Source organism: Stegodyphus dumicola, chromosome X2 (genome assembly GCF_044657685.1).
Source record: "Stegodyphus dumicola isolate Sdum_Otavi_A_Nest chromosome X2, ASM4465768v1".
In the NCBI taxonomy this organism is placed as follows: Eukaryota; Metazoa; Arthropoda; class Arachnida; order Araneae; family Eresidae; genus Stegodyphus; species Stegodyphus dumicola.
This window is the reverse complement of record NC_140781.1, coordinates 189,231,438-189,257,455: the sequence shown is the minus strand read 5'-3', so window position 1 is coordinate 189,257,455 and position 26,018 is coordinate 189,231,438. Positions and strand designations below refer to the sequence as shown.

Genomic DNA, 26,018 nt, shown 5'->3' with positions numbered 1-26,018 from the left:
AAAGATTGATCTATCTCATTTTCACTGGGATCATCTTTAATTCCTATAGACTCAAGTTGCCAAAATTTTTTAATTTCATTTTCTATATCACTATAATTATTAATTAATCCACAGTGAACTGATCGCGTATTTTCAGTCTCTGAACCTAAAATGTGGCTATAAAGCCAAAAACAGAATTTTGAAATCTTAGCTCTGAATTGGGCACTTCAACTTGACCGAATTTTAAGATCTGATAAAACACCTCTGCGCCTAATAATGCATCAATTTTTCCTCTTTTATAAAAGTTTGGATCAGCAAACTTAATGTTTTGAGGAAAATGTTCAGTCGGAACTTCTATATTATTTATTGGTATGGAGTCCGAGATTTTAGGCACGCACAAAAATTCTAAACTCATTTCAAAGTCAATACCGTTTGAAATAGAAGCACATACTTTAGAATTAATATTTATTCTCGTGTCATTTAATCCAGAAACCGCAACAGATATTTTTTCTCTTTTAATCCCTAACGAATTAGCACATTCAATCGTTAAGAATGACGTCATCGAACCTACATCAGACAAAGCGCGAACTGATTTTAATTCACCGTAGCAATCTCTTATTAAAATATTCGCAGTAGAAAGTAAAACATTTTTGGTCTGACGCATTCCGTTTACAGCTGTGCCGGCGAAAATACTTTCTTTATTGGTAGAAGAAGAGTCATAAACAAATTTTTCAGCATTCGGATTGAGACTGACTGTCGTCTTCTCCCCCCCTACTTCCGGCTTTGAAATATGAGCACTTTCGGATTTATTTTGTTTTTCATTTTCGAAATGTAATAGCGTTGAATGCTTTCGTGAACATTTTTGACACCGATAATCAGACGAACACGTTCGAACGGAATGGTTTTTCAAACAATTAAAACAAAGCTTATTTCTTTTCACGAATTCCCACCTGGGCTTAATCCTAGTATACGGTGCACATGAGAGTTGGCGAAATTCGGGTTTAAGAGACTAATAAGTGCGCCAATTGTGGTAACCAAGCCGATTTTGCCTGCTCTGGAGGAGAGTGCATTTGGGAGCATTTTCGCGCATGCTCATTAAATATTTTAAAATGAGAAGTTTTGATTGGTGCAGATGGAAGAGAAGAATTATTTCAAACCATTGTTTGAAGTTCCGTTAATCTGTCTTCCGCTGAACTGAATGAGAAAGGATAACGTATGTTTAGGTAAAATTTATTTATCTTTTATTTTTTGTATTTTTTAAAATAACAGTAGTGGTTCCGCCGAGTTTCTGATTGGTTAATATTTTTTAATTAATCGGTTTTTGGTCAGATACTGAATATGATTTTAGTTTGATAACGTCTTCTATTCTACAGTTCGAGTTGCTTACGTATTTTGTTCTACAGTTCTATTTGCTAATGTATTTTGTTCTAGAGTTGGATAACGTTACCTTTCGATTATGATGTGCAGTGCTATGAATTGCGAATATTTAAACACGAAATTTTTTTGGAAGTTAGAACTGGAAGGAAAGCTTGCTGTAATTCAATGGGCAGTAGATGCCGGATTGCTGCCGAATTTTAAAAATCGCGCCATGGGCGCAACGTATACTAGGATTTGGAAGGAACGTGGAGTGCTGTTAAGCGTGGGATGAAGGGGAGGAAAAAGGTAAGCGAAGAGTTTGACTCTTATTTCGTGGAATATATGTGGCGGCGCCTGAAAAATAATAAATCGTCATCCAAAAAAATGAAAGACTTTATATTTGCAATAAAAGCAATATATCCACCACCCGAGTTTGAGGGCTATGGCATTTGAGTTATGATATAGACCCTAAAACATATGTGACACTGAGCCATGGTATTTAATTTATTATATTTGATATGTAAATGTTTTGTATTTGTTGCGATGCATGTTGAAAGTTATATTTTTATTTGTTATAAAGTCTGTTAAGAATTACTTTCAATTTCTAAATGCTTGCTTTTTTTCTTGTCTCACCGTATGCTTAGAATTTATTATCTTATGATTATCATTTTGTTTACTTTTTTTGCCAACTCAAACTTGTGGTGACGCTTTACTTTGAGGTTGCCAAAAATTTGGCGACAAACGTAAACGCATCATTTTGGTGTTGGCGACAATTTTAAAAATCGCGCCAAGGCCGCACCATATACTAGGATTTTACCCCCACCTGTCATTGACAGAAAGCTGTATAAATTCCGGACACTTATATAATGAATGGAATTCTTCACCACGGCACTTTATGCATTTCAAATTTATGTTTTTTGTATTAGAAGTGGATATCATACTCGTAAGTTTTTTAGGTGAAGAATTATTACTCGTTTTTACCTCCTTTATTTTACTATTTTGAAGCGTTCTCGCTTGGCTTTGTAAAAACGAAAGTAATTGTTCAATCGTACCAAATTCTTCCGAGTTTTTTAATTCCTTTTCCCACCAGTATCGAGTTGATTTATCAAACTTATCCACTATCAAATATACTATCATTATTTCAGATAAGTTTTCTACCTTGTAGTTTAAAATATTTAAAGTTCGAATACACTCGTTCGTTACATCAATTAAATTTAGAATAGAACTAGATGTCTCGCTAATACTCGGCTGATTCAAAAGCTTTTTTATTATAGCATTTAAAAGCTCACGTTTATTCGAATACCTATCTTCTAAAAGTTTCCAAGCTATATCGAAATTTGTATCCAAAATAGAAATAGACTGTATTACTCTCAGAGCTTCGTCCTTACAACTAGCTTTTAAATATTGCAATCTCATTGCATTACTCGAAATAGATTTGTTTTCTATTACACTAGCTTTAAACATATCTTTAAACATTATCCAATTCTCTATTTTACCATTGAATGTTGGTACCGATAGCGTCAGTAACTTAACATCCGAAAACACATTTGAATTATTATTACTCGGCACAGGAGAAACAGAATGTTCAGAATTCATCTTATTTTTTACTACTGCTAATTTACGTTTAATCATCAATAGCAACTCATCAACAATATCATCTGTATCTTCTTTATCCTTAATAAAGTTATCCAATTCTTCGGGTTTACATGTTTCGAAAATTGAATAAAATACAGATTTAAGTTCGTTAGAAATTTCATTAGTTTTGGTTTCAAATAGCTGCAACGCAACTGAATCTGAAACATCTAATGACGAAACAACTTTATCTTTATGCCGCGTCAATGAACTTTTTAACACTCTTTTTCTAGTTTTTAGAGCTTCTATATTTATTACAGATATACTCTTCAAATTTAATAGAGATTAAAATGGGAGAGCTCACCTTCGATTCTCGACAGACCACTTGAACTGTACTCAGGAGCTGGTTGACTTTGTATTTAATAACAAAGATTATCATCACAAAGATATTTACTTTATTATACATTTATTAATCATTTTGTTGCTGTAGAGGAACGATCTGGCTCCAAAACATTTTAAATTCTCAATCACAAAGCTGTAAGATCTGTTACAGCAAGTACACAAAAGAAAAGAATACTGAATTCAAATTACGTAGGTCGAGAGTATAACGCGCTAGCAGCACCTCCTGTCGGCAGCTCTTAATCACTACTGAACATCATCTTTTAAAACTTTTGAAAAATTCTCAAGTTCTTTCTTTGTCCTCTTAAATGTCTTGGCGTTGTCAGAGTAGATGATTATGCAGTTTCCTCTTCTGCTCAAAAATCTATGAAATGCAAGTAAAAAGGATTCTGTTGACATATCTGATGCAAGTTCTAAGTGTATAGCTCAGGTTACTGCACAAAAGAATAAAACAAAATAGGATTTTCAAGTGTTTTTAGAATTCTTTATGTAAACTGGTCCAGCAAAATCAATTCTACAGACTGCAAATGGAGGTGATTCTTGGATTCTATCCTTTGGTAAGGGTGCTGTCATCAGGTCTGCTGGTTTAGCTAAATATTTTTGGCAAATCATACAACTTTTTAATGCTTTTTTGACTAACTGGCGTCCTTTAGGAATTCAGAAACATCATCTGACTTTATCTATAGTTGCAGCAATTCCTCTATGCATTATCTTTTCATGTTCTTTGCGTACAATTAGCATCATCAGTCGGGAATTTTTAAGTAGGATTATTGGATGTTTATTACCTAGTGAGAAGTCAGAAAATTCCAATCTTCCTCTCAACCTCATGATTTTCTTTTCATCAATGTAAGGAAGAAAATTGTACAAAGGAGAATTTTTTCAACCGAATTACCTTCTTTGAGGGATTTATAGTCTTCGGCAAAAAACTTCTTTTGTTCTGATCTTATCCAGAAATTTTCTGCTTCTTGTAACTCTTCAGCTGTGAGAGTTCCTTGAACGTCGCTAATTTTTCTTAATTTTCTGATGAAATGTGTTGTCCAAGCAGTGACTCTTAACACCCACCTCTAATTTGCTATATTTTGATATGTTGAAAAGATCATCTGTACTTTTTTCAATTATACATTCAAGTTGATGTATATCACCGGATCCTTTTCGGTATTCCAGTTTGTTTTCATCTATTGTTTCTTTAATATCTAATCTTTGCCAAAGTTCGTGAGAGAGTTGAAGCCACTGGCGACCTTGCGTCCAAATGGTCTTGTTTATTAACTTCGAAATCTTCGTTCCCCGAGATATGAGACCTGCAGGGTTGTTGACACCTGGGCAATAATGCCAATCTTGAGGTGGTCTCAATTTTTGTATTTCTTCGACACGATTCTTGACAAAGACTTTGAAGGCTTCAGGTTGTTTTTGGATCCAAAAATAAGTAACTGTTGAGTCTGTCCAAAAATAGCACAGAATTTTCAATTTCAGTGCTTTCAGATTGACTAACTTAACTGATAACAATGCCCCCATTAATTCTAACCTCGGTAAAGTAAGGGGTTTTAGTGGGGCTACCCATTTTTAGAAGAGATAAAGGCCGTTTTGATTTCTTTATTATCTGTCGTGAAACGTAAATATGTGACTACACCATAGGCTTTGACACTTGCATCCGAGAAGCAATGTAATTCAAGATTTTCGACATTAAAGTTTGAGGGCATGAAAAGGTAAAGAGAGTTGGAGAATTCAGCCATTTGAGGTAGCTCTTCACACCACTTTCTCTATTCCGAGAACAAATCTTCAGGCAACGGTTCATCACAATCTATTTGCGATCACTAAATCTTCTGTATTAAGCACTTTATTCTAACAGTGAAAGAAGGTCCTAAAATTCCAATCGGATCGAATATCCAACCCAATACTTGTAGAAGAAATTGTTTTGTTTCTATTGGTTTAGATGTGAAAGACAATAGGTTTCGAATATCAAACTACAATAAATCCTTTGAATTATCACATGCCATACCTAAGACATTAAATGGGAAATTTTCTCTATTAAAATCTTCAGGATTTTCATCTGGAACGATATCCTGTTTTATCCACAATTCATGTTGTGATTCCATTTGTGAAGCTGCATGCTTGCTTCCTTAAATATTTGGACCGATTCTACACTCGTAACTAATGCTTCATTGATTGTTGGTTGGCTTCCAATCACATCATCTACATATACGTTCTCATTTAAAAAGTGAACCGTTGTAGGATAAAGTTTATTATATTTTTTCAAATGATGTTTAATGGTAGCGGCTAATAGAAATGGACTATTTATCCCGAATAAAACTCTAGTGAACCTATATATGTAAGGAGAAATGGTTTCATCATTAGAGAATTCATAAAACAGAAACCTGGTTGCATCTTGATCCTTTTCATGTATGAGAATCTGTAAAAAGGGCTGTTTTATATCTGCAGTGAAAGCTATTGGATTATACCGAAATCTTAATAATATTTCGAATATTTTGGGGTATAAATTTGGCCCAACATGTAGACAGTCATTTAAAGAAATGGATCCTGGGACATGTGATGATGCATCACAAACAATATATAATTGACTTGTAGCTTGATCCTTGCGTATAACTTCCCTATGTCGTAAGTAAAACACGATATCCTCTTCATTTGAAATTTCTGTAACTGGTTTAATAATATTTTGTTTTAAATGATCTCTTAATACGTTCATGTATTCGGAAAATAGATCAGGATTTTTTTTTAAATCGTTTTCTAAGTCAATTAAATCTTTGTTCCGTAATTTCCCTATTATTATTTAGATTTGATGTGCCATGTTTCCAAGGCAATCTAAATTATATTGCGTACTGCATCGAATTCTACCTTCAAGAAGAATCGTTTTTCAAGTCACATGTTCAGAAGGGGAACGGTTAAGTAAGCCAATAGATGGTCTTCTAATGCCATCTCTTGGCGATAACAAAGAATATTTATTCCTTAACACTGCTCCTCATAGTTTCACTAGCTAGAATTTTTTCCTTTAAGTTCAAAATTTTAAATGTAGATAATACTTCAATCCCAAATTCTTCCACAATCGTGACTGGATCATATTTTCTAGAGCTGATTAAATATGACATTATGGGAAATTTATGTTAAACTTAATTAGGCCAATAGGAAACATTACCAAATATCCTTACATAATTTGTATATTAAATCAAATCCTCAATTTACCAATATTTCTTCAGTAAATAAATTATTATTATACATTGACTACCAATAAGTATTTGGACACCTGTGATAAAAAAGAAAAACTAACTTTATTCAAAATCAATAGTTGGTAGAGCCTCCACGAGAAGTAATTACAGCGTGGACCCTCCGGGGCATACTTTCCACAGGTCTTTGTATGACAGCTAGTCGTATTTTCTTCCACTCGGCTTGGAGAAGACATAGAAGTTCCTTCACCGATTTTGCACGGGTAGTGCACCCCTGTATTTAGCGATGCAACTTGTCCCAAAGGTTCTCGATAGGGTTCAGGTCTGGACTCTGGGCAGGCCAGTCCATTCGATGAACTCCATTGGCACCATACCAAGCCTTGCTTAACGTCGAAACATGACAACTGGCATTGTCATCCTGAAAGTAACAGGGGTCCAACCCGTAAAACTGCCACAACGTAGGAAGCACATTGTCATCCAAAATAGTGCAGTAGGCATCGGAGTTGAGCTTACCATGAATGGGGCCCATAGCAGGAGAAACACCCCTAGACCATAATTCCACCTCCGCCGAACTTCACTGTTGACACAATGCATTCTGGCAAAAGACATTCTCCAGGTAGATGCCAGACCCAGACCCTGCCCTCCGAACGGTAAAGGGTAAACCTTGATTTGTCACTCCAAAGAACCCGTTTCCTCTGATCTACGGTCCAATTTCGATGTGCTTTGCACCACATTAACTGAGCAGCGCGGTTGGACTTTGTGATCAAAGGCTTATGGGCAGCAGCGTGACCATGAAAATCAAGCAGATGTGCTTCCTTATGGATGGTATTCATTGAAACAATACTCCCGGATGCCTGTTGAAACTCCTCACGGATGAGGGCCATCAGTTGGGTGCAGTTCTTCCGAATTTCTCTGGACAGCACTCATCGGTCTCTATGTCCCAGTTTCGCTGGTCTGCCCACTCGGGGCACATTCTGACAATCACCGCTCACCTTCCACTTCTTAATCACATAAGCCACTGTCTATTTTGGGTACTTCAGATTGCTAGATATGTCCCTTAAGGATCCGCCACATTTGTGATACCTGATAATTATACCTTTCTCGAAATCAGAGAGCTCCGAACTGTGAGGCATCTTGCATGCGACTAAAGCCTGTTTCCTACACGATATATACCTGCGGAGTGCGTGACGTACCTTAGGACCGCAGATATCGTCACTTGCATAGGTGTCCAAATACTTATTGGTAGTCAGTGTATATATATTGAATTAATGAACTGAAATTCATTGAAACCGAAATAAATTTCCTAATACTTGCACAACAGCTGCAAAGTAAGATAATATAATCAATATTTCTTTAGTAAATAAATTATATATATATATAGATAGATATATAAATAAATGCATTTAAGAATTAAAGCAATTATATCTAAAAATGTATAGATCACAAACACTAAAGTGTTAATAACCATTCATGTTCATCCATTAAAATAAAAAGAATAAATGCACTTAAAACTTGATAATTCGTATCTCAAAAACTATTCAAATGTCACGCTGCAAAATTAGGAGCAACATTTTGATAATAACTTGTAAATGTACGAAATTGTACCAAGACCAAATGAGCACAATTAATAATAACTAACTGATCAACTTGATATGTTTTGCTGTCTTCAGAATATTGGTAAACAATTTTAAGATCACTGCATTGCACATTGATCATGCAAGCCTATTTTCAGCTTTTTTTTTTTTTTTTTTTTTTTTTCCCACACTAATTTTTTCCTTAAATCACAAGCATATTAACACACTTTTCTGACACCTTTGTTTCTTTTGGGCAAGAAAAATGAAGCACTAATGCATACCTCTTGAACCAATTTTGTTCCCTTCGAACAAGAAACACTAAGCACTCATTGATTTTCATTTACCACTAGGGCACCATCAGCAGCATTTTATTTTTTAGAAACTATAGATGTATGCCTTCATGTGCACATTTTTAACACTAATTTTCACCAAATACCTTTTTAGTAGTATTATCATGCAGCGTACTTTTCATCGGATTAACACATGTGATGCTTCTTTTCCGACTGTAACCTGTAGAATGTTCCCATCTCCACTTCGGATAGAATTTTCAAATTTCTTCATTTGGGAATATAAATCTGGACCACTGTCAACACTGTGAGGTTCTCATTGATGCGATTTCATCAAAAATCTATCAACAACAATGAGAGAGGAGAATTGTTGCCAAAATCACATTTTTAAAGATGTGAGAAGTGTACTCGGAAGCCTCACTTAAAATTTTTTTAAAAAAATACAAAATATTATCATTTTTTAAATTCCTTTTGTAAAAGCAGTGGCAAGGATGAAAGTTTAATGTGTCCAAAAATTAAAGAAAAATAAACTGTACATTTTTAAAAATAAACTTTTTTTAGAAAAAATCCTGTTGAAAAGGTGTTAAATAAATTTTTACCTTTTCAACTCTTTGTTAAATAAATTTGTATTTAATCGATTTTTTGAAACACGGAATTTATTTTAAGTTTGTAAAATAGCTAAGTGCCTACGTTTCATGACGATGTGAAAATGGAGTGTGTAGAGTAAAATCTCGCTTTCCTATAGCCCATTATGTCTTAAAATGCCGCGATTTCATCACAAAACATAAAATATAAAAAATTCAAATTTCGAAAAAAATCGCTTCGAGGGGCACTAGCACTTTTCTAGATGCCCCTACATACCAAATTTCGTAGCCGTGGGTCTATTAGCTTACGCACAGTGCAAACGAAAGACACACACAGACAGACTCTTTCTTTTATTATATGTAGAGATAAATTAATGATAACAGTCATTGACCATAATTTCAAATTAAATTTACTTTTTTAATTACAGTATTCACGTAAACTATCAAAGCATTCAATTTCTTAAAATTTTCATATTTGTATATTCATTATAATAATATTTAATATTAAAACATTTCATATTTCCTACATTACAGTCATAGCACAATTTTATGTTCATTTTTCTGTACCAGTTCTTCAAAATTACCTCACCCATTTTTTTTTACATTCAGTTCATTCTTTAAATAATTCAAAGATTTTTTTAAACAATAATTAAAAATATTATTTTTACTGCAGTAATTTTTAATAACCTTCCCCAAATAAAATAATTACTAATCTTTAACTTCGTTTTATTAAACATAATTATGAAAAATTAATCTTTTGATACCATAAAGTTTTAATCATTTTTATAAAATAGTGCTGAATTTTTAAAATCCAATAATTTAAGAAAATATAGTTACATATTCAAATTCAAAATAATAATAATTAGCAGTTTCCATATGATTTTTCCCAGAAAAATCTGTTGAAACTACAGCTACATTGGTCTGCAAGTTCCATCCTTCTACTGAAGCAATACGCAATCCACACATTCATCTAGAGTCACCGGCCCCGATTTAAATTATTTGTGTCTTCTCTATTATTCCTAAATTTATAAAAGAGTTGACAAGATTTGAGGCTGTGGAGGGGGGAAATTCCAGTGGATTTTGAGTTTGTAGTAAATCCTGTCAACTCTTTTATACATGTAATAATTTAGGAATGTGATAGAAGACACAAATAATTTTTATCATGGTGTATGGTTGAAGATGGTGCTTTTGTGTAGAAGAAGGATTTTGTGTAGAAGAAGGATTATGCAGCCAATCTTTGGCTGCATAGTGCCACATTTTGGTTGCATAGTGCAGCCAATAACATTTTCGGAAGTTTACTACATATTCAGGCATACAAAGAATGAGAGAGAGAAGTGAGTCACAACATGTTTGCTAGAAGGAAGCAAGCGGCAAAATGTAACAGAAGAGTAGCAAAGTGTAACACTTAGAAAGAAGCCTGGGAAAGTATCAAATGTTTTAGTTCCCCAAAACACTTTGATTCAATTGAAATCTTATTCACTTCAGTGCATAAAACATACCTGCATTGCAGCATTATGTAAATTGCTGTAATGAATCCTATGATTCAAAAGAAAACTTACCCACTCACTGGCTAAAACATACCTACATTGTAGTGTTATGTAAATCGCTGTAACGTAAATTGTATGATACGTATTTATTTGAAATGAAGCAGTTAAAATATATTATTACATATATTGCAAGCAATTGTTACTTAGGATAGAAAGATGATATACACAAATTAAAATTAAAAATATAAGCGGCTACTGCCAATTAAAATCAGAAGATTGCTTTACATATTTTATCTTACCCCCATATCTATCTATCTAGCTGCCAACCTTGTAATATGAAAACTTGAGAGATTCTTGGTAAAAATACATTTATGGGTGGCCCTTGGCAAAAATTTGCGGTACATGGACACCAAGTTTGTGCAATTCGACTTGTTATTTTGGCTTTCTGTAGCAGCGATTTTTTACTAAAAGGTAAAAAAATTGCACAAACTTGGTATCCATGTATACATCTACCTATTTTCACTTTAAAAAACACAGAGAATTGCATAAACTAGGCATTGTGCACTCTCTTGACTTTCTCTAAGTGCACACTGATCTAATGTTCAGTTAAAAAGGTCAACGGAACAGCCAAATTCTACATTAGAGCCAAACAAAAAAGTATATAATCTAAATAAACTACATTTTAAATCAAACAATGAAATAATACAAAAAAGGAAATTCATCTTATAGCATCTAAGCACTACACAAAGGAAATATCCACTTACCTTATTTAGAAATTTCTGTGTTTTCAGTCTGTGGCACACAAAATTCTTCAATAGCATCCAAAAACTTCCTAAAATTATCTGAACTAGAATCTGTATACTGGCATCGCCAAATAAATTCACAAAAATAAGAGTCAAAAATATCCTGCGCAGTGCCAGTATCCTCCAACGTTCGACCATATGTATTTCCTTCATACAAACAGGACACTTAGAATGGCTACTAAGTAAACATTGGGTGAATCTCTTTAAAAAGACCTACCAATGCCAAGACAATTCACACAAAATTTATTAAAAAAATTATGCTGTAAATTACCAGACATCGGTTTTGGAATTCATCCAATTTAAGTTTATTAATTTAATAAACTTTATTTTTTCTTGAGAAACACTTTCCTTAGCAAAAGCAAAAAATTTAAAAACCGGAAGATTCGGTAATTTACAAGGTATCTGCCAGTTAAACTAGAAGACTGGCAGTTGTGATACACACACACACACACACACACACACACACACACATATATATGTAAAAGATGAAACAAAATTATTAAACTTAATCAGAAGCAATTGGCAATAGATCTTTAAATTATAAATTTTAACTAAAGACATCCCCGCTCCAAATATATTTGCAACATTTTGTGTCACTCTGCAGCATGTTACATCACGCTTTCCCTACAGTTTCTCTGCACTGTGAAATCTTTAGTCCAATTGCTGCTCAGAATTAAAACATAGACTTTTTTCACTATAAATACGACCTCAGTTATTGCATATCACCTTTTCTCCTGCTGCTGCTTGAATAGACCACGTTTCTCGCTTCGCCTTCTTTCTTTTTTGTTTAAACAAATGCAAGAGCATATTTAAAAATTTTGGGGATCAGACTGCTCCTACTATGCTGAGCTACTCGATATGAAGTTTAAACAGCAAAATCATCAAGTAATAAATATATATTGTGTTTATCCAAGAATTTTTATGGTTCTAAGAGTTCATGACATCTATTTCGCTACCAGCATTGTGCATCACATCTATTACCACTTTGACCTGATCAATAAGTTGAATGGTTTCATTTTCCACAAAATCTTCACCATCGCCATATATACAGTAAAAGCCGCACTCCGCCATTTAACTAACCGAAAAGCTCAAGTAACTGGAATATTTAAGAACTTCAGAAAAAAAAAAAGTTTCTCCTGAAAAAGTCAGTTTATAAGGGATTTGCAATGCCATTATAAAGCTTGAAATACAGTCAAATACCGAAAATCCGCCGACTCCTGAAATCTGCGTTGCCTCACAAAATATAAACACTCAGTTTATAGGTTCCGGAAACTACAACATTGAGTACGAAATATCGAAGAAAAAATACTTACCGAATAATGACGTCACAATTACCGAATAATAATGAGTCATAACGGAAATACCAAATTATTGACATCATGATAAAAGTTCCCCCTCCCCATCTAATCTGCATTGAGGTAAAAAAGCAGACGATTCACTCAACTCTTCTTTTAAGTTCACAATTCACGTTCTTGTATTTTCTGAGCTTTGTTATTTCATGAGATTATCCAGATATTTTGTGGATAAATTAAGAATATTTTAAATTTCAGCCCTTTTTAATACAATTACATATAAGAAACGCTCTCAGGATTTTACTGCTTGCAACGTTGAAAAACGTAAACACGTTGCATTGACGGTAACGCAAAAAATGCAAATTCTGCAAAAGATGGAAGCAGGTGCTACTCCTCGGTTTATAGCAGAATTGTATGGAATTGCAACATGATTGTGTATGATATGTGGAAAAATAAAGAAAAGCTGTTGAAATTTTACAGCAACAGTGATTCTAACCCCGGAATCCGAAACCGGAAATCTTTGCACGAGGCGAAATCGGCAAACCTCGATGCTGTGTACATATAATAATACAATGAATAATATAATCAATTTATATATGTAATAATAATTTAATGCATATATGCAATAATGTATATAATAATTTAATTAAATGTATCTAATACGCCTTATTTATTTTGCACTTTTAGTCTGAATATTAGGATTTATCTTTTCTGTCCTGAAATCCGCAAAATCCTAAAATCCTCACAACCTCTGGTCCCAAGCTCTGCAGGTTTCTGGACTTCTACTGTACTATTAACATATATACATTGTCACCAAACAGTATGATTTAGTGCCAATAATTAATATGTATGATGTCACAACATAATCATAAAAATTTCATTTCGGTTAAATATAAATAAATTTGATAAGCCAGTTTTATTTTTGAAAAGAAGGATATGAATTCTACTTTTTCCTCACATTTTGAAAAAAATGATAAATAGTTGGTACTACATGAAGTGGAGCATTCTTCAAAGATACAGAATCCGAGCATAAATAAAAACCCATGATATGCGACTTTGAAAACAGATAAATATTAGTGATGTAATGTGAAAAATTATGATTAAGCAATCTGTAATTTGTATTTCTTTATTATCTAACAAAACAAAGAATGATCTGTTCATTTAATTTTTTTATCAGAATGAGTGGCGACATCTCCGTCAACTTTCATATTTGGCAGGAATTTATTATAATTAAAATACATCACCTTTTATAATTGAAGTATGTCCCCCCCCAACTAGAATCTTATATAATTTTAAATGTAGGCTTTTGATATTCAGCTCAACAGAGTACTTTTACTGAAGTAATACAAAAGCTGACATGCAAAAGTGGTGCCAAACATGAGATGCTAGTGCGGGCCAGAAATGACTGAAGACAGGCAGCTGAGGGAAGCTGCAAAGCTACAATGTAGGAATGCCTTGAGAACATATCATTTTTTATATCCTGGGACTCCTGTCACAATCTGCTAATGGCAGCACATATATTTTTTGTCATTGATTACTTCATAAAATGGCCTGAAGCATATCTTATCCCTAATCAAAAGGCTATTACAGTAGCAGAGGAAATGATACAGCATGGGATTTCCAGGTTTACAGTGTCTCTTCAGATACATTCCGACCAAGGAAGGAATTTTATGTTGGCAACATGTTCACAAATTTCTTATACGGGGTGTAGATAATCAGAAAGTACCCAATTTTGGGGGGCGAGGGTCGAGAACGGGAAGCCAGTTAGTAAAACTGATGTCCAAAGTTGCAACTGAACATAAACTTCACTTTATCTGAAAACAGCCAAATACATAAGAAAATCTGAACAGCTTTAGAAATGGTTCCACTTGCCAAAACGTGATCCTTTTAGAAAGATAAATATTTATGAACTGTACTCATCCATGCAATAAGTGCATTAGAAACTACAAATTTTAGATGTAGAGATTAAATAAATGCAAATGACATAGGGATATTACTTTGTCATCTTTATTTTAAGACGCAAAAGCAATTTTACCTGCCTGAAATATGTAATTACCTTTCTTTTATTTTCAAACCATTTGTATATTATTTGTTTCATTATTTCATTTACCCCTTTCGCCGTCCTCTCCTTTTTCATTTACCCCCCCCCAGCGGCAGTCTGTTTTTCGTAGCGTGCAATGTTGTTTTCTCCGTACATCATAGCTTTTCATACATAACTTTTGTAGTGGATGAATGTCAATGAATATTAAGTAAAATTATAAGGAAATAAAGCATAATGGAAAAATAATAATATCTCTGCTTATTTCTAACAGCAAGATAATTTGATAACATCTGATCCAGGCGGTCCACTCCTTCCATTTTGTTGTTGTAATCTTTTACAATTATTGGTTTTTTACAGTTCTTTTCTGTGTTCCAACATCAATCATCGAGTTATTATGACTGTAATCATCAAACATATATTCTTCTTGTCTTTCCAATTCACAACCTCATTTTTTCTCTTTTTCTGCTCAGTAAACGTTGAAGCCATCTCTCACTGTCTTGTATCTTATGTAAAATGGTGCGAATATTCGTAAAACACCAGGGCAAATTCAATTAGAAACAGAATGCCTGATTAGTGCTACCCTTATGGAGGTAACAAACAAAAATAAAATCTCAAACAAGTAAACATTTAGAAAGCGTTTTAAACGTTTAAAAAATGTAGAAGAATGCTTGAGGCATGTTACACCCGCCCTGCGGAAGTTTCACTTGAATGTGCTAGACACGTAACGGACGCCGAAGAGGTTAATTCTTATAACACATCATTTAAATTTATTATTTATTTGGTTACCCTATATTTAATTCTTATTACACATTATATAATGTTTTATCTGTTATCACTTTCATTTATTTATTTACTTTTTTGCTACCCCTGATCTAATTCACAGAGCTCTGGCCCTCCTAATTTAGCTCTGATTTACGTTTATTTAATGCTTAGTTTTTAGGTGCTACTTCAAATGGTAAAAATAGGTTTTTGTGAAGGTCTGGGAATTTATAAAATTTTTTCACATAAATTAATAGTAATGACATCATAACTATACACTCTGACATACAAAAGATTTCAAATACAATACAAAATCTGAAATCCGGGCTCGTCGGGACTTTGGCGATTCCGGAATTGGGATTTTTCCGAATATTAGATCATCAATTTAAATCTATTAAGATTGCATGTAGAAATTATAAAATTAAAAATATGAAATCAAGATTTATGAAATAATGAAGTATTTATGATTTAAAGGGTATCAAAATTTACAAAAAAAAAAGGCTTAATATTTATTTGTTTACCTTATTAAACATTTCTTTCAATGTAAGTTGTTTTAAGTTCCTTCGTATTCTGTGCTACTACTTAGTCTTTAGTTCTGTAGATGGACATAATCTCTTGTTTAGTTACATTGTAGAAGTTTTGTAACAGCTGTTTGGAGAAATCCGACTAACTTGTCAATCGACATTTTCTCGTTTTGGGTAACTTCTCTGTCACTTTCTTCACTATCGGCAGCAGTATTTTCTGGATCTAGAACCATACTAAACATTTTGCCATTCATTAATTGATTGATGATCGAGAAGCATTGTCATCACAGTTAAAAACTTCTTTTATATCATCTTAATTTATTACCGCTTCTCCACATTTCTTTACAAAACCTGTTAATTGGAAAATTTCACCTTTATTTTGCGATTACCAAAAACCTTTAAAATTAGCAGCTATCATCATCAAATTTAGCTATCGTTCACTATACATGTTTGGCTATGTATCATGAGCTTGGCGACTAATGACAAATTGTTCCATTAAATTTTATCTTGCTTCCATCGCACACTGAGACAATTAAGCTTAAATTGTATTAGTTATTTATTATACTTATGTCTATTTCTTCCACATGCTTAAGGCTTATCAGAGTTCTCAATAAATAAATTCCCGCATATACTCAAGCCTTATTGAGAGCAGGCACTAGATATCTTATCGTCTGATGCAGTCTTTGTGGGTCCTAAATTTTGAGACTCATTGCGGCCATACGAGCCCTGGTACTGGTTCTGGGTTTATGTGAATAACAGATCAGTTATTCTTAATTCCAATAGCCCTAAATGTAATCTTTGGGTCTAAGAGTATCATCAACAAAATCTATTTTTAGATTACGGAAAGAAATTTTTGATATATTTTTCCCTCGTCAATATTTTTTTAGTACATTTAATTTAAATCTGTAATCATCGGCCAAGCGATAAAAACACTCATCATCAACATAAAAGTTTGCCATACTCCCTTATTATTCAATTACTAACATAAAAAAGTGTTTTAGGCTACATGAATCATTACTCAGGTTGTGATGTTTTGATAAACATGTGATGATGAAAGGAAAGTATAATAAATAATGATTCTCCAGGTTGGCGTCAGATCAACGATATACCTATGTGGAATCTTTCAGTTTGAGATGTGTGCCAAGCACATACGCAGTAACGGAGCCAAATTACTGATGGTACAAATTTATGCTAAAATGATTGTTTTTTCAATAACAAGGTACAGTCAAAAGTCATTAATCTGGACTCGTCGGGACTTCGGCGATTCCGGATTATAGATCATCAGTTTAAATCTGGTAAGATGGCATGCAGAAATTATAAAATTAAAAATATTAAACCGTAATTTATGAAATAAAGAACAATTATGATCTAAAGGGTATCAAAATTTACAAAAAAAAAAAGCTTAATATTTATTTGTTTACTTTATTAAACATTTCTTTCAATGTAAGTTGTTTAAGTTGCTTCGTTTTTTATGTGATGATACATTCTCTTCAATTCTATAAACAGACATAATTTCTTGTTCAGTTACAAAGGTCCGCTGTTCAAGTCCTATAATTGCTGTGTCTACCGACTAATTTATCAATCGAAATTTTTTCATTTTCAAGAACCTCTGTCACTTTCTTCGCTATCGGAAGCAAATTACAATGATGAGGAACTAGATCTAAATCATATCAAAGACGGAGTACATCGATATGAAATACTACATTTAGTAAGGAGTTATAAGCCAAATGAAATAAAAACATCTGCCCTGAAGATAAGGATAGTGCTGACAGATCAACTTCCAATTCATTGCGCGCCGTGTCGTTTCCCTTCCCCCGCAGAGCAGCGTGAAATTGATAAACATATTTCGGAATGATTAGATAATCAAAGGATATGCCTTTATTCATTTTTTGCAGCAATTCCACTTTCTGTTTAATGGACTTCGAAACATACTTTCGCTTTGTAGATCCTTCACATATTAGTAAATATATATCGGAAATTCTATATGACATAATCGAAAGATCAAGCTTACTTTTATAAAATTGCTCTAACAGTCTGCAAAAAATAATAAGCCGGATCCAATTCGAAGATTAAGGAACATCGCAATCTGCAACATTAACTGAATTACATAATTTTAGCTTAGCTTATACCATATGTTATACATTAAACGTGCATGCGTAAACGTATTATGCGCATGCGCACACGCATATTCGCAGCCGTAAAGGTCTTACGCGCATGCGTAAACGCCTATGAGCATGCGTCAACGCGAAGCATGCGTAGAAAGTTTGTAGCTTTGAGGTCCGGATTATGGGTGTCCGAATTAACGACTTTTGACTGTATTTTATTTAGTGTTGAAGTGAAATTAAGAATCGGGACTCCCCGGATATTTTATTACGCGTGGAGGGGGGAATCAAATGAGCATGCTTAAAACCTATGAGAAAAACTTTGTTGGCGGTTTTGAAGTCCAGATTTTAGATCATTCCGGATAATAGACGTCCAGATTTCAGACTTAGTACTGTATATACTTTTAGCTTCATAAAATGACGGAAAACTGTATTGAATTTACATTTATTCTCAGAGTTTACATATGCAGACTATAGTATAATAAGCTCAGAAACAAAAAATCAGTGACAGATATATTGATATTTTGTAAATAGGAATGCCTTGGGAAATGTTAAAAAAAAAAAAAAAAAAAAAAAACCTACAAAAAAGTAATTACAAAACTTGTTTAAACAAATTCTTCCACCAAAACACTTCTTTTTAAACTGTTTCTCGTAAACCTGTTAATAGCCGAGAAGAGATTCTATGGCTAAGTTGTGATACAAACCTCATTTTTATTATAAATGACAGATTCACCTGCTTCGCTAATTCAGGAAAACTCTGATAGTTTTTTATCCATCACCATCCCTCTCTGAGATTCTAGATATGACTGCCAGCATTCTCCATCATTCTGCTCATAATATAACGTAAATTGACTTTAAAAATATAAAAGATAAAAATTACATCATAAGGATACAAAAGTTCCTGAACTTTCTCTGAAACTGTTTCATATTTTTTTAAAGCAAATTTAGGTATTGACATTTAAAATTACTTCTGCAAAGCATACATAAACACATTCTTACACAGTGGATGAAACAATAATTTATTATTCTTTATTAAAACATACAAGCACTTTATGAATGCTTTTGAAACTGCATCATATGCATTTTGATTTTAAAATTAATTTAAAAAGCAAGATTAAAATAGCACCTAAACACAAAACTTACCTTCAATATAAGAGCTTTTTTCTTAGCATTTTCAGGTACATTTAATTTCAGAAATCCATAAAGAGAACTATAAATTAAAAAAATTAAAAGATTTAAAACAATAAAGTGGCAGATAATTTTGTTAAGCACTAAAGTTAAAATAAAATATTACTTGATCACAAACAACTGTTGAAACATTTCTGTTTATATGAAATTAATGCTTTTTTAAACAAATAATTTAAATTGTACTTCTAAAATACTTTTGTTTACATGAAATTAATACTTTTGTTTTTGTACAAACTTTACCCATGCACAAATCTATTGTGCACTTCGGGCATAAATCTTAAATATCCATTTTTTATTGCCAATGGTATTTACAATTAACACAATACACTGTTACTTCCAGTAAAACCTTTAAGAGTTTCATCTTCAACATAGTTTAAAGAAAATAAAAAACATCAAAATATCTGAAGTTTTTTCAAGTTGAAACAAAATAAAATGCGTTTTGAGTGGTGAAATAAAGTACGCTCAAACAAATGCAAATAATTATTCACATTTCAACATGTTGGGCATACAGAATCCTAAAAATGGGGAAAGAATATGCAGCCTCACTTTTGAATTTGATACGCAAATCTGAAATTGGATTTGAAGACTTGGGGAAAATAACCAAAATTTTTGTATTTTTGTCACTCTATCTGCAGTTGATATAGATATGCTGCTAGCACATTTTCAAATAGAATGAAGAGAGTTGCAATCTGACATTCAATTTAAGGAAAATTTTTATCATATTTCTTTGTTGAACTTCTATAAATCACACCTATCCAGAGATAAATATGCCTTCTTATACAGTCATGCATTATTCATGTTTTGTTATCATTACTTGGCAGCAAGTACATTCGTGAACAACTATTTTCAAGAATGAAACACACTAAAAGTAAAATTAGAACATAAATATTGGATGAACACTTTGAAAACTCCCTGAGAATTGCAACCACTTCAATCGAATCAGACACTTATGTATTAGTTTCTCATATTTAAGGCCAAATATAACATTAGTTTTGTAATTTCTTGTATCTTAGTAATTATAAATTTATAATTAAATTTCATGTATAAAAATGTCAAATACAATTTTAAAATAATTCTATGTTGCTGTCATTAAATTTTAAAATCATTATATTTAAATATGCTTTTACTTCCCCCCCCCATCAGTGATCATTAGTGTTAGGTAGTGGCTGCTCACCATATAAATCAAGTTAATAACTGATTCATTCAAAACATTTTCTATAGATATGCTTTCTTATGTGTGAACAAATTTGAATTAACACAATCAAACCTGCACATTTCTCTCCTACACAAGTAGAAATCAAAAATATCTTTCTGCAGTCAAACCTGACCAAACCTAAAAATTTCCAATGAAACCTAAGTAATTGTGATATTCACTTATTTTGGAGGTTATGAGCTGCCACGGGTGTTAGAAACAATTTGTATGGCCTGAAGTATCTTGCCTTTTTCCATTGTGGCATAAAGAAGCTAAAGTAGGGTGGCACGAAAAACCATTTTTTTTTTTTTTTACTTTTTGATCGCTATATCCCAGAAAAGTTGCCTATGTCTAGATATGCAAAATAAAAAATACAGTTTTTATATAAAAATATATTTTACATTCACACATTGCAGTCAAAGTTTTGAAAAAGAATGAAATTTTGCTGCTTTTCGGCAATTTTTTATAATTACTGAAATGCAATTGTTCCTAATGTAAAGTTTGAGGCCTAAGGATATGAAAAATATTCAAAACCTTAATTTCAGGTTATTTATTGTTTATGCAAAAAGCTCAAAACACAATTTTGTGTAAAAATAGCAATATTTCTTAATTTCTGATAATTTTACTTTCTCCTTTTCAGTACACAAATGACGAATACATTTTAAATTTTGTTTCTTAAAAGAGTACATGCTGAAGTTAGTTTTTTTGGAAAATTCTGGCATAACATATGAAGCACTTCATGAAATTTTTTAAAAACTCCAAGACACCTAATGTATATATCCCAAAGAGATATTTTGAATGCAAAAAGTTTAAAAGACAAGGTACGGAAGTTGTTCTTTCACCTTGTATTAGCTAATATTCAAGTAGAATGCTCACTTAGTTATAATGCTTCTGAAGAAATTCTACCCCTCTCAGCTCCAAACCAGACTAAGAGTTTTTCAAACATTATCTGGCAGGGACTGGGGGAAGTGTACTTACGGGTACCCCTTGGCGAAAACTGGCAATTTTCGGCAGTACATGAATATAGAGTTTGTGCAATTCTTTGACTTTTTACTTTGGCTGCCAAAAATCGCTGCTACACAAAGACAAAATAACAAGTCAAAGAATTGCACAAACTCTGTATCCATGTACACATCGACCTATTTTCACTTAAAAAAGTCACAGAATTGCACAAACTAGGCATCGCGCACTCCCTTGACTTTATCCATGTACACGTCAACCTATTTTCACTTAAAAGAAATCAGAGAATTGCACAAACTTGGCATTGCACACATCCCTTTGTCCATGTACACATAAATATATTTTCACTTAAAAAGTCAAAGGAGTTCACCCAGTTCTAGGTAAAAGTATATTTATGGAACATTCAACTACTCAGGTTACCATAAACAAAACATCAACTTCATGATAATACAAGGGGTACCCTTCAATCTACTCTAACCTCACACTGGTTGAAATTTTGTCCAGACCTGTTTCACTAAAGCACTACATATCTAAAGGATAAATAATCCATAGTCGGTCTATGAGTTGAATGGATGATCTACAAAGCATTTTGATAGGCACTGCCAGAATATTCTGGCACTGAAAAAACTAGTTTTTTGACAAGCTGAGTTTTATAAGTAATGAAGATGAGTTTAATAAATGGCAGTTTTTTTTTACTGATTAGCATGCATTTGTTTCAGTTCCTGGAAATATAAACGTAATAATAGCAGCTGATCTTATTAACCAATTTAGTAAGAGGTTGGTACTGTGTATGCCATAAAAGTGATTTCTCTCTTATTAGAGATTCTTGTATGTTACTTTCAAACAATTGCCAGCTAGAGAATTACACCATGGGCAATGGAATACATTGACTGATGCTGTACTGGCATTAACCACAACTACACTTTCAACCTGTAAGGTTTATCCTAAGTTTATAACAGTTATTCATAAGCTAAAGCTCCTTACCTCTCTCTCCTAATTTCAGCTTAGAAATTCGTTACCAGAATGTGTTTTTAGAATCGCGTTAAATGCTAATGAGAAGGAGTAGTACAGTTCAAAGTCCAAGATCCGGACATTCAATATCCGGACCTCAAAGCCGGCAACAACTTTAATTTTTTATTTATTTATTTATCTATTTTGTATGCTTTATGCATATGCATTTGATTGTCCCCCCCCCCATAATAAAACATTTGGAGAGTCCCGGTTCTTAATTTCACTTCGGCACTAATTAAAATACTACGCTATTAAAGATAAATAAGAAGTGTGCTCAATAATTTGACCCCGTAACTACATATCTGCTTGGTTATACATCTCAAACCGAAATATTCTATATATAAACATCGCTGATTTTACACCAACTAATATTTTATATCCCCGATGCCCCCAACCTGGCAAATCATTATTTATTATATTTGGCTTTCATCATCACAGGTTTATCAACACGTGACAACTTGTGTAACCACTCAAGCAAAGAGGCCTAAACAATTTTTTTTTATATTAGTAATTGAATAACAAAGAGTAAGGTAAACGTTTCTGTTAACATTATGCTTGGCGGTGATCACAGATTTAAGCTAAATGTGCAAAAAAATGTTGACGAGGAAAAATTTAACAAAAATTTCTTCCCATACACTAAAAATAGATTTTGTTAATGATACTTTAAGGCCTAAAGATTACATTTAAAGCTAGGACGAAGGAAAGAAAACTGGCAGCTTAACTGCTTTATCATCCCTTTTCCTAGTAAACTGCGTCACGTTTAACACAGGAAATCCGTCTTTGATCAGCTCAGCCTTGATCTCCTCCACAGACGAGTCGTCAGGCAGGCCCAGAATAACCACCTTAAGCAGTGTTTCCTTCTTTGGATGAAAAGTGCTAAATTGCACTTCATCTTTCATTAGCACAGCTAGTGCTCTATCTCTATGATCAGTTGAGTTGAATGTCAGAGTAATTTTATCTTTAGTCAAGACACCAACATAATCCTTAACATCATATCTGGTGAAGAGTCCTCGTAAATCAAATTAATTAAGAAAATTAAATTAAATAAATTAAGAAAGACTAATTTGTTATTCACATAAACCCAGAACCACCGCCAGAGCTCATATTGCCGAAATGGGCAGCAGGATTCAGGAAAGACAAAATTTTGGGAATTTAGAGAAACACAAGCAACAAAATTAAGGGATGACAAAATTTTTAGAATTTAGGGAAAGCACTAGAACTGAAAATTTGGGGACCTTAAAAATTTAATACTTAGGGAAGCACTTTTTAGCAGAATTTAGAACATGCAGAGGCATCAGGCAGTAAGATACCTGACGCCGGCCCTCGATAAGCCTTAAGTATATGTGGGAATTTATTTATTCAGGACTCAGATAAGCCTTAAGCACACGCAAGAAATAGACGTAAGTGTAATAAATAACTAAAATAATACATTTCAGGCTTAATTGTCTCAGTGCACGATAAAAGCAAGACAAAATTTAGCAAACAACTTGTCTTTCATCGTCAATCTCATGATAGCTGATATTGAAGCTGTTGAACTATTTGCAGACGAATTTATTGAACTCAATAATAGTGAAAAGTTATCTCTGCACATTTACAATGCTGATGAAACTGGTCTTTTCTGGAAATATGTACCGCAAAATACCTCGGCAAACTCTACAGAAAAATCTCCAACTGGTGTTAAAGATTTTTAAGCAAGACTAACAATTTTAGCATGCACAAACTCTGCAGGAATGCATAGTTGTAAACTTTTCGTGATTGGAAAAAATACACGACCTCGAGCATTTAAAGGAGTAAAGATTTTCCCCTTTATATATATCATGCAAATAAAAGAGCATGGATGACATAAGTGTTAATGAATGATTGGTCTAAAAATTGTTTCATACCTGAGGCTCGACAACTTTTGAATTCGGTAGGTTTACCTGATTATGCAAAAATTATCCTGATAGTAGACAAATGTATGGCTCATAGTTCACTTACAGTTTTAGAGAAAGATAATGTATCCATATTATTCTTTCCTCCAAATTGTACTTCATAATTCAGCCTATGGATATTGGAATAGTGCACGTGCTGAAATTCAAACATAAAGTAGCATTTTTAAAGTCAATGTTAAATTTCTTAAACAATGTCTAAAAAATATTTCAAAAATTCTTGGCTATCCAAGAATTTAAAAAATATTTTAGTATAAAATCCGCTTTGTACATCGCAAGATCATGGGAGGATGTGTCTCCACATACTTTAAAAAATGTTTGGCATACTTTATAACCAGCTACCGTATTTCATGGTGAGGCTGATAAAGATGATAGCCGCGAATTTTGAAGGTTTTCATATATAGCAAACCACAGGTGAAATTTTCCAATTAATGGATTTTGTAAAGAAATGTGGAGAACCTGTAATAAATAAAAATTATATAACAGAAGTTTTCCATTACAATGGCAATACCCCAATCATCAATCAATTAATAGACGGCAAAGTCTGTAGCACAGTTCTAGATCCAGAAAATACTACTGCAGATAGTGAAGAAAGTGACAAAGAGGTTATTGAAAATGAAAAGATTTCGATCGACAAGTTAGTCGGATTTCTCCAAACAGCAGTTACAAAACTTCTACAATGTAACTAAACAAGAGATTATGTCCGTCTACAGAATTAAAGAGAAAGTAGTAGCAACAAATATGAAGCAACTTAAACAACTTACATTGAAAGAAATGTTTAATAAGGTAAACAAATAAATATTAAGCTTTTTTTTTTTTTTTTTTTTTTTTGGGTAAATTTTGATACCTTTCCTATCTTGCCTAATTTCAGTTTACAAATTCCTTACCAGAGCGTATTTTTAGAATCGCGTGAAATGCAAATGAGAAGGAGTAGTATTTAAGCTGAAATTCTACTGATTTTGAAAGAGAGAATCAGAGTTTCTGACCACTGTGCGTTTGCCTTTTGACCACGTCGTATTACGGACTCGGCCGTATTACGGACCCTTGATAGCTTTGCTAGCTAATTTGATATTTACAGGCCAACTACATAGAACTATGTTAGCTTCAGCTACATGTCTTTAGTTAGTCATTAGTTAAGTTTTACTTCTTATTACTTTGAGTTCAAACCCAAGTGAAGACTGCTGTAGGCTCTGAGATGGAGCCATCTCTTAAGTTTTTATTTTGAGAAATAAAGGGTAATTAACCCGTCTTGAGTTTTCGTCTCTGTTCATGAACTAAAGCGATTATTCGCTTAAGTGCTCACCAGGTTCCTACACATTTTGCTGTTAAATAAAAAGTTGGAACCCTACATTTGGAGCCCGAAGCATTTTGACGAACTATGCCGTTGGAAAGCGAAAAATTTTCGTTTACCCCTCCGAACATCAAGTCCCTCAACCTCCAGGAAAACTAATGGAGGGATTTGGGTTCAAATGTTTTAATATAAAATTTGATACGTAGGGCATTACAACATGATAGACATGTCTGCAAATATTCTTAAAATTTTTTTCGGCACAACTTATTTTTAGGATGACGAGAGCTGCAAATCTGAAGGTTTTCATACAGAGCTTTTGCTACATAGGGTGGTCTTTTTCCCTCCCGTCTCTCAATGCAAACCAAAAAAAAAATCAAAATCTATAAAATCCTACACCAATATATAGTGGAAAAAATAAAAGCTTTGTGTTAGTATTTGAAATAAAACCTTAATTCCAATATTTTAACATCAGATGCCAAAATACTATTCTGCTTAGTTTCTGTTAACAAAATC

General features: G+C 33.1%; 1 protein-coding gene across 3 annotated transcripts in view; it reads right to left on the bottom strand.

The window, feature by feature from the left end:
- Utx (Utx histone demethylase) overlaps positions 1-26,018 on the bottom strand; it is a 356,173-nt gene that overhangs the window by 314,893 nt on the left and 15,262 nt on the right. For all 3 annotated transcript variants that reach the window (XM_035356392.2, XM_085809088.1, XM_085809087.1), the window contains exon 2: positions 19,079-19,145. In XM_035356392.2, the coding sequence (XP_035212283.1) occupies positions 19,079-19,145 (67 nt within the window). The remainder of the gene's footprint in view (positions 1-19,078; positions 19,146-26,018) is intronic.